This window comes from Penaeus monodon, chromosome 4, assembly GCF_015228065.2.
Source record: "Penaeus monodon isolate SGIC_2016 chromosome 4, NSTDA_Pmon_1, whole genome shotgun sequence".
Lineage (NCBI taxonomy): Eukaryota > Metazoa > Arthropoda > Malacostraca > Decapoda > Penaeidae > Penaeus > Penaeus monodon.
This window is the reverse complement of record NC_051389.1, coordinates 56,574,589-56,583,827: the sequence shown is the minus strand read 5'-3', so window position 1 is coordinate 56,583,827 and position 9,239 is coordinate 56,574,589. Positions and strand designations below refer to the sequence as shown.

General features: G+C 49.6%; 1 protein-coding gene across 1 annotated transcript in view; it reads left to right on the top strand.

Moving 5' to 3' along the window:
* Positions 1 to 5,339: 5,339 nt before the first annotated feature.
* The window catches only part of LOC119572624 (RNA-binding protein Musashi homolog Rbp6-like), a gene marked incomplete at its 5' end in the record, with an annotated part of 56,276 nt that continues 52,376 nt past the window's right edge, over positions 5,340 to 9,239 (top strand). Inside the window, 1 exon segment of the mRNA XM_037919729.1 lies at positions 5,340 to 5,422. Within this exon segment, the coding sequence (XP_037775657.1) occupies positions 5,340 to 5,422 (83 nt within the window).

Here is a 9,239-nt window from a genome sequence, read left to right as displayed (position 1 = left end):
TCGTGCGACGCATAACACTGTCCACAACTATGACTTGGAATCTGCAATGGAAATTACGATATCAAGGGAACTGTTGTGGGAATGAGGAGGAGGAGGAAGAGGAGGAAGAGGAGGAGGAGGAGAGGGGAAGAGGAGAAGAGGAGAGAAGGAGGTGGAGGGGAGGAGGGAAGGAGGAGAGGAAGGGAGGAGGAGAGAGGAGGGGGGAGGAGAGGAGGAGGTGGGGAGGAAGAGGAGGATGGAGGAGGAGGAGTGGAGGAGGAGGAGGAGGAGGAGGAGGAAGAAGAAGAAGAGGCGGAGGAGGAGGAGGAAGAGGAGGAGTCAGACTGACTGACTGACTGTTTACTGACTGGCTGTTTGACTGACATACACAGACAGACAGAGGGGACGATTAGACACAGCGGAAGGAGACTAACGATAGACTTAGAATTAGGATGAAAGCGCATTACTCTCGCCGGGACAAGGATTACCAGGACAGGTCGCTTCGTTAAAAAAAAGAAAAAATCCTTCTCTCTTTTTCCTTTCCTTTTTATTCTCTCTTTGTCTCTGTCTCTTTTTGAATTTTCCTTTCATTTTGGCGTAAGAGTTGATTATTATTTTTACTTCCCGGCTGCGAGGACAGTCCGCGGGAAGTGTTCTAATCAAGTGTTTTAATCCGATTTTAAGATGTGATTGGGAATGAGGGGGGGGGGAGGGGGGAGAGGGAGGGAGGGGAGAAGGAGAAGGAGAGGGAGAGGGAAAGGGAGAGGGAGAGGAAGGGAGAGGGAGGGAGGGGAGGGAAGGAGACGAAGGAGAAGGGAAGTAGAGGAGGAGGAGGGAGGAGAGAAGGAAAGGAGAAGGAGAAGGAGAAGGAGAAGGAGAGGGAGGAGAAGAAGGAGAAGGAGAGAGAGAGAAAAAGCGTAAGGAGAGGAGGAAGAGGTTGAGAGAGGAAGGGAGGGGAGAAAAGGAGAAAGAGAAAAATGAAAAGAGAAAGTTCAAGAGAGGCAGAACTCAAGGAAAGGAGGAGGAAGAGATGGAGAGAGAGGGATAGGGAGGGGAGAAAGAGGGAGAGAGAGGAAGCGAAAGAGAAGGCAATTAAGAAGAGAGAAACCACAGCATCCGATAAGGAATAACCGAAATAGAAAATAAGAAAAGACACACCAATGATAATCTCGCAGACGCCCGGCCGCCCATGGATCATCCTCAAGTGACTCTTAAAGGATGAGCGAGGGAAGGGGCGGGAGGGAAGGAAGAGGAGAGGAGAGGGGGAGGAAAGAGGAGGGAGAAGGAGAATGGGGGGGGAGGGGAGAAGAGGGAGAAGAAGGGAGGAGGAGGAGAGGGAAGGAAGGAGGTTGTGGGGGGATGGGAGGAGAGGGGAGGGGAGTGGGGCAACGAAGGGGGAAGGGGGGGGGGAGGAAGGGGGGCAGGGAAGGGGGGGTGGGGAGATGGGTTGGGGAGGGAGTGTGCCCTGGAGAGGAGGAAAAGGAGGGAGGGGGGGTGATGGGACAGTGTGGCTGGAGGCACGCGGTGGCACCTGGGTGTTGGGGGGGGGGGGCATTCAAGTGCCACGTGCTGCCTCCTTTTTCCCTTCGCTTCGCCGACATTGGGATGTGTGTTGTGTCGTGGGTGGGGGAGGGGGAGGCTTTTTTTTTTTTTTTTTTTTTTTTTTTTTTTTGTGTGTGTGTGTGTGTGTGTGTGTGTGTGTGTGTGTGTGTGTGTGTGTGTGTGTGTGTGTGTGTGTGTGTGTGTGTGTGTATACTCTCTCCTCTCTCTCCTCCCTCCTCCATCCTCCCTCCACACTCCCCCCTCATTCTCCTCCCTTCTCTCTCCCTCATCTCTCCACACTCCCCCCTTCCACTTCCTCCCTTCCCTTCCCTTTCCCTCTCTTCATCTCCCTCTCTTCTCCCCCACCCCTTTCCCCCCATCCACCCACCCCCCACCCTCACTGAAGTATATCTAGAACCGAGTCCGTCCGCCATTGTACGAGTGGAGGGGGGGGAGGGGAGAGGGGAGAGGGGAGAGGGGGGGGTTGAGGTTCGCCTATTTTGGACCTTGATAAACCCTTTCAAACGGATGGATTGGATTCCCGCGCTGGTGGTGGAGTGGGCAGCAGCGGGTGGGGAGTTGGGGGGTTGGGGAGAGGTTGGGGGGTTGGGGAGAGGGTGGAGAGGTTGGGGAAGAGGGTGGGAGAAGTTGGAGGGGTTGGGGGAGGAAGTGCAGAAGTTGGAGTGAAAGAGGGTTGGGGAAAGGGTTGGGGAATGGGTAGAGGGTGGAGGGGATGTAGAGCGTAGAGGGGTTGGGGGGAGAGGGGGGCGGGCTTAGGGTGAAGGTGGTGGGGGAGGAGGTGAGGTATAGTGGGGGGGGGCGGAGGTGGAGTAGTGGATAAAAGTGGGTAAAAAGAAACACATGAGTATACATTCTCTTTCTTCTCCTATCTATTTATCTATCTATCTGTCTATCTATCTATCTAATCTATTAGACTCCTATATAACTGTCTATCTCTCTTTCTTTCTTTCTTGTGTCTGTTCACTTGCATGATTATCTGTGCAAACCTCATTACCATGAGAATAATTTTCATTTTTTATGATAAATATTTCATCATCAATTAACATCATCCTTATCATCAATTATCTTATAACGTTTCCTTCCTTCGTTCGCATTGTTGATACTTTCTCCACCTCCCTTTTGTTAAAAGGAGTAGGAAAGGAAGGGGAAACGGGGAATGAAAGAAGGAAAGACAGCTCATTTTGCTGCCAATCGAAGGTCGTAAAATGCAGAGTCCTGTGCATTTTATTGTCGTCTGATCGCCATTTTATTCCTGATTGGGGGAGAGGGAGGGGAATAGAGGGGAGAGAGAGAGAGAGGTGGGTGTCTGGATACGTGGATGAAGGTGGGGGTTGGTGGGGGTTGGGGGAGGGGGGATAGAGGGGAGAGCGAGAGCGAGAGCGAGAGAGAGAGCGAGAGCGAGAGCGAGAGCGAGAGCGAGAGCGAGAGAGCGAGAGCGAGGAGAGAGAGAGAGAGAGAGAGAGAGAGAGAGAGAGAGAGAGAGAGAGAGAGAGAGAGAGAGGTGGGTGTCTGGAGATGTGGATGAAGGTGGGGGTTGAGGGGAGAGAGAGAGAGAGAGAGAGGTGGTTGTCTGGAGACGTGGATGAGGGTGGGGGTTGGTGAGGTTGCAGTGCGTTACTCATTTGTTTTTGTCGGGATGTGTATGTGTGTGGATTGGCTGTGTTCAAAGCGGGTTCAAAGGTGTTCAGTCTGTTGAGTCAGGCTGACTGGTAGATAGAGAAGGAGGCGATGGTTCTGCCGCATACATAAACGTGTGCGCACGTGCGCGCATACATACACATACGCACACCTGGTTGTGCGCACGCGCGCACCTCGACGCCACCCACCCTACCAACTTGAAATCCCAAAGCATCCTGAGGAATATATCAATTTTCCCCCCGGAAGGAGGAGGAGAAGGAGGAAGAAGGAGAAGGAGAAAGAGAAAGATAACGATGAAAAGCGAAGAGAAAAGACCGAGAAAGAGTAAGGCGCAGGGAGAAGAGGAAATGGAGGAGAAGGAGGGGGAGGAAGACGCTTAAGAATCAGCAAGAAACGTAGAACCCGAAAGAGGGACGAGAAAGGGAGAAACGTGTAAGAGGAACAAGCGAGGGAAAGAACAATGAGCTATGGAAAGGGAAAGAGGAGACAGAGGTGAAGGGCAGACGACGGAGGAAGGAAGAAGCGGGGAGCAAGGGAGCGAGGAGGAGCGAGAGCAAGGCGACCGACTTGAGGTCCAGCCAAAGCTAGCGAATAATGCCGCTTCCTTTGTGACGACGCTGGAGCCGGCCCTGTGTCGGGGGGGGGGGGGGGGCATGGGGAGGGGAAGGAGGGGGACGAGGAGGAGGACGGAGAATGGGTGGAGGAGGGAGGGAGGGAGGGAAGGAGGAAGGAGGAAGGGAGAGGGGAAGGGAGGGAAGAGGAGGAGGAAGGGAAGAGGAGGAAGGGAGAGGAAGAGGAGGAGGAGGAGGAGGAAGGGAGGGAAGAGGAGGAGGAGGAGGGAGGGAAGGAGAAGGAGAAGGAGGAGGGACGGCAAAGGAAGGAAAAGGAAGGGGGAGGAATTGTATTGGATTCGGAGGGGTGTGGGGTGGGGTGGGGGTTTGACGGGGAGGGGGGGTTGGTAGGTAAATGGGGGAAGGGGGGGGGGAAGGGCAAGTGGACGCCCAGGAGCTTAACCGGAGCGGAATTATTGTCATTTTTATTCTCCGTTTTTATTAGATCTATTGATGTATTTGCCTTTATCATTTTCAAATCTTAACCTCTTGTTTTTCTTTCTTTTTTTCTTGTTTTTCTTTCTGTTTGCGATGATTTGTCTGTTCGTCTTACCAATTTATTTTTAGTGTTTTGTTTATTTGTTTATTTTTTTGTATTGTAATGTTTTTATGTTATTTGATGTTCATTATGAATGTTACTGCACTTTTTAAAATTTTGTTGATGTTATGATGATGATGATGATGATTGCCAGTTGCTATGTATACATCCTATCCTTATTATTTTTTTCATTCTTCATCTTCTTCTTCTTCTTATTATTATTATTATTATTATTATTACTGTTGTTATTGTATTAATATTTATTACAGTTTTGTTGTATTTATTATATAATTTTTAATATCTTCTGGATTTGATGTTTTGGCCTTGGATGTCAGGAAGAGGAAGAAAAAGAGGGGAAGGGAGGGGAAAGGGGAGGGGAAAGGGGGGGGGCGCTAGCGGAAGAACCTCCGGAGGTAAAAATATTTCGAACCGGATTCAATCTTATCCGAATTTCTCGCTACTTCTCTGGGTGGCGAGACGTCGCCGCCGCCAGATTCCGAGATCGTGTGTGTGTGTGTGTGTGAACGCGCGTGTGTGCGTCTGGAAGTGTCGACGGTTGTTGTGCGTGTGGCGAAGGGGGAAGGGGGGGGTGTACGTGTGTTAAAGGGGTGGAGGTTATTGTTATTATTATTGTTTTTATTATTATTATTGTTATTATTATTGTTATTGTTGTTATTATTGTTGTTATTATTGCTGTTGTTATTATTATTATTATTATTATTATTATTATTATTATTATTATTATTATTATTATTATTATTAATATATATATATATTTTTTTTTACTAATATTATTATTTTTACTATTACTATTACTATTACTATTACTTATTTAAGTTATTTACATTATTATTGTTAATTACAAGAATATTTACATTATTATTGACATTATTATTGATAAAATTATTATTGTTATAATCATCATCATCATCATAATCATCATTATTTATTATAATTATTACTATTGCCATAATCCTTCTCATCAACTCGTCCGTTTCCTCTTATTCCAGGCTTCGGTTTCGTGACCTTTGAGAGCGAAGATGTTGTGGACAAAGTGTGTGAGATTCACTTTCACGAAATCAACAACAAGATGGTGAGTACAGTGTTCGAATGTGACGCAGACTCTGGCGGTTGGCTGTTTGATAGTGAGGTTTAATGAGGAGTGAGAATGAGTGTTCTGTTTCGTATGTTTTTTTTTAATTCGATTTTTTTTATTGGGTTGTGAGTTGTGATGGTGAAAGTATGTTGTTGTTGATAGTGTGTGTTTTTTTTTTTTAATAGAAAATTTCGTTACTATTATGGTGAGAGCGTCAGTATGGTGTTTTAGATGGGATGGTTTGTGAAGCATTGTTTGTATTCGAATCTTTGAGGCGTGTGTGTTTATTTGTGCGAATATGTGTATGTATATAGATTGTATTAATTGTGTGTGTGTGTGTGTGTGTGTGTGTGTGTGTGTGTGTTGTGTGTGTGTGTGTGTGTGTGTGTGTGTGTGTGTGTGTGTGTGTGTGTGTGTGTGTGTGTGTGTGTGTGTGTGTGTTTATTTGTGCGAATATGTGTATGTATATAGATTGTATTAATGTGTGTGTGTGCGTGCGTGCGTGCGTGCGTGTGTGACGTATTTTATGATTTATTTCGGGACGATTCAGTTCCATTTTATTATTGAATGCCGTCTTTCGTGATTTATTTTGATGTTAGGTGTTTCCTCTCTACCCCCCGCCCCTCCCTCCCTCCTCTCTCCCTCTCTCCCTCTCTCCCTCTCTCCCTCTCTCCCTCCCTCCCTCCCTCCCTCCCTCCCTCCCTCCCTCCCTCCCTCCCTCCCCCTCCCCCCTCCCCCCTCCTCCTCACACCATCCCCTAATGTGTCTTCTCTTACCTCCCCCCCTCCCCCCACCCCTCCTTCGCCCATCTAACCAATGCCTTATGCCGGATATAGGCGCCCCGACGATGTCTTACACCGGAGCAGGACAGTTTTGCCTTCCCCCCTCCCCTCCCCCTCTCCCTCTCCCTCTCGCTCCCCCCCCTCCCTTCCTCCTTCCACCCTTCTCCTCCTCCTCCCTCCTCTCTTCTCTTCCCCTGCTCCCTCGTGTCCTTCCTCGGCTGCCTTCCTCTTCGTATTGCTCTTCCCCTTTCGCTCGCTCCTCCTTTCACTTCTCTCTCTATCCCTCCCCTCCCAATAAATCCCTCCCCATCTCTCCCCCATTTCTTCCCCATCTCTCCCCTCCGTCCCATCCCCAATCCCTCCCTTCCTCTCCCCACCCCAAACCCTCCCTCTCCCCATCCCACCCCAAACCCTCCCCTTTCCCCATCCCACCCCAAACCCTCCCCTTCCCCATCCCACCCCATCTCTTCCCTCCGCCCTCTCCCCACCCCCAACCCCCTTCTAGCTACGTTGATAGATTACATGTACCTAAAAGGGAGAGGGATCTCAATGGGAGAGGTATGGCGACCGGGTATGGCAGCCGTATCAGGAATACGCGACGTTCCATTTCTCCGGTAACCACAGGGAGGGGGGAGGGGGTTGGGGGAGGAGAGAGGGGGGAGAGGGTTGGGGGAGGAGAGAGAGGGGGAGGGGGTTGGGGAGGAGAGAGAGGGGGGAGGGGGGTGGGGGAAGAGAGAGAGGGGGAGGGGGTGGGGATTGGGAGAGAGAGAAAAAGAGACAGAAAAAGAAAAAAGAAAAGAGAAAAAGACAAAAAACGAGAGAAAGAAAGAGAGAAACAAGAGAAAGAAAGGAAGAGAGAGGACAAGGAGAGAAAAAGAGAAAAAACGAGAGAATGAGAGAATGAGCTTAGTTGAGGAGACGGGAGGAGAAGAGCTCTTAGGCGAGGGGAAATGGAGGTGACATATGATGATACCGATGGGGTGGGTCTTGGTCTGGCAGTCCTCAGTAGACAATATCCCGGTGTTAGGAATAAAGGGGAAGAGGAGAGGAAAGGAGGGGAGAGGGGAAGAAGAGAGGACAGGGAAGGGTGCGAGAGGGGAGGAGGGGATAAAGGAAGGGAGAGGGGAAGAGGGGAGGACAGGAAGGGAGAAGGGGAGCGAGGAGGGAAGGGAGGGAGAGGGGAAGAGGAGAATTGAAGGAGGGTGAGGGGGAGCGGAGGAGGAAAGGGAAGTAGAGGGGAAGAAGAGAGGAGAGCGAGGGACAGAGGAAACGAGGAAGATAAAAGGACAAGAGGAGAGAAAATGAGAATGGAAGGGACATGGAAGAAAGGCAGGGGAGGGAGCAAGGAGAGAGATGATGAAGAGCAGGAGCAGGGGAAGGGATAGGGGGGGGGAGGGGGAGAAAGAGGGGAAAGCGAAAATGTCTCGTAGTTGAGAACTGCTGCTTGATGGAGGAAAGGGAAGCGCCTCGACCCCTCGCGATAAGGATATGAGTCTTCTTTGGTTTCTGAGGGGAAGAGGGAGAGGGAAAGAAACAGAGGGAGAAGGAGAGGGAAAGAGAATAATAATAATGAGAAGGAGAGGGGGAGAGAGAGAGAGAGAGAGAGGGGGAGGGAGAGAGAGGAGAGAGAGAGAGAGAGGAGAGAAAAGAGAGAGAGAGAGAGAGAGAGGGAGGTTGAGAGGGAGGGAGGGGGAGGGGAAGAGGGAGAAAGGGAGAAACAGAGGGAGGGAAAGAGAAGGTAAGATAGAACGGGGACCGAAAAGGGAGTATGAAAAGAAGGGAAAGTAGAACAAGGAGGAGAAAAAATATAATGAAAGCTAAAATGCAATTCAAAACCAGAAGAAAAGAGAAAAGGAAAGTCACCAAAGAAGTTAAAAAAATACACAAGAAAAGCAACAAAAACAAAAATAAATTAAATCAAAACATATCACGAAAATGAACCAGAGAAAAAGAGCACACAAGAAAAAATAACAACAACATAATTAAAAAAAAAAAAAAAAAAAAAAAAAAAAAAAAAAAAAAAAATCTACAAAGAACGAAAGAAAGAAGGAAAGATAAAGAAAGGAGGAAAGAAAGAAAGAAGGAAAGGAAGCAGGAAAGAGAGAAAATTCAAGTGGAGAAGAAAGTCGAAAGGGAAAGCCAAAACCCGATGTCCCTCCGAGATGTTCGTTCCATTCCATAGATTCCCAGAGTCGGCCGCTCACATCCCTTGAATGATCCCTGCAGCACATGCCTTACGATGTCAATACGGTGTCCCGGCTTTTCCGCCCCTTCTGTTCCCGGCGAGCAGATGTCACGGGAGACTGCGCCGGCCGCCTAACAATGCCCTGGTATTTTCGGAATGTTGCTGTACATGCAGTCCATTGTCTCTCGCGGCATACACGTACATGCACGCCTGCATCACGCACAGACGCGAGCATGTCTTGTACCCTTGCGGTTTTCTCTCCCCCTCTCTTTCTCTCTCTTTTCCTCTCCTTCTCTCTCTCTCTCTCTCTCTCTCTCTCTCTCTCTCTCTCTCTCTCTCTCTCTCTTTCTCTTCCCCTCCCTCTTTCCCCTCCTTCATCCTTCCCCCTCCCTCTCATTCTTCCTTCTCCATGCCTCCCTTCCTGTCCCTCCCTCCCTCCATCCATCAGTCCCCCTCCCCTCTCCCTCCCCCTCTCCCTCCCCTCTCTCCCTCTCCCTCTCCCTTCTCCCCTCCCTCCCCCCTCTCATTCTCTCCTCTCTCTCCCTCTTCTCTCTCCCTCTTTCTCTCTCTCTCTCTCTTTTCCGTACACATGTTTTGAGATTCACCAAGGATTAGGAGAGTCCCTGCAGTGGGATCTTGGTCTGTTCAAATATTTGTAGGTGATTTAGTGGTATGAAAGGTGGGGATCTCAGGTATGCTGTCGGCGGATTGGGGTGAAGAGAGGAGAGAGAGGGTGGGAGGTAGGAGGGGGAGGGGGGGTAGGAGGAGGGAGAGGGGGAGGGAGAGAGAGGAGGGAGGAGATGGAGAGGAGGGAGGGTGAGGGAGGGAGGGGAAGGGGGAGGGAGGG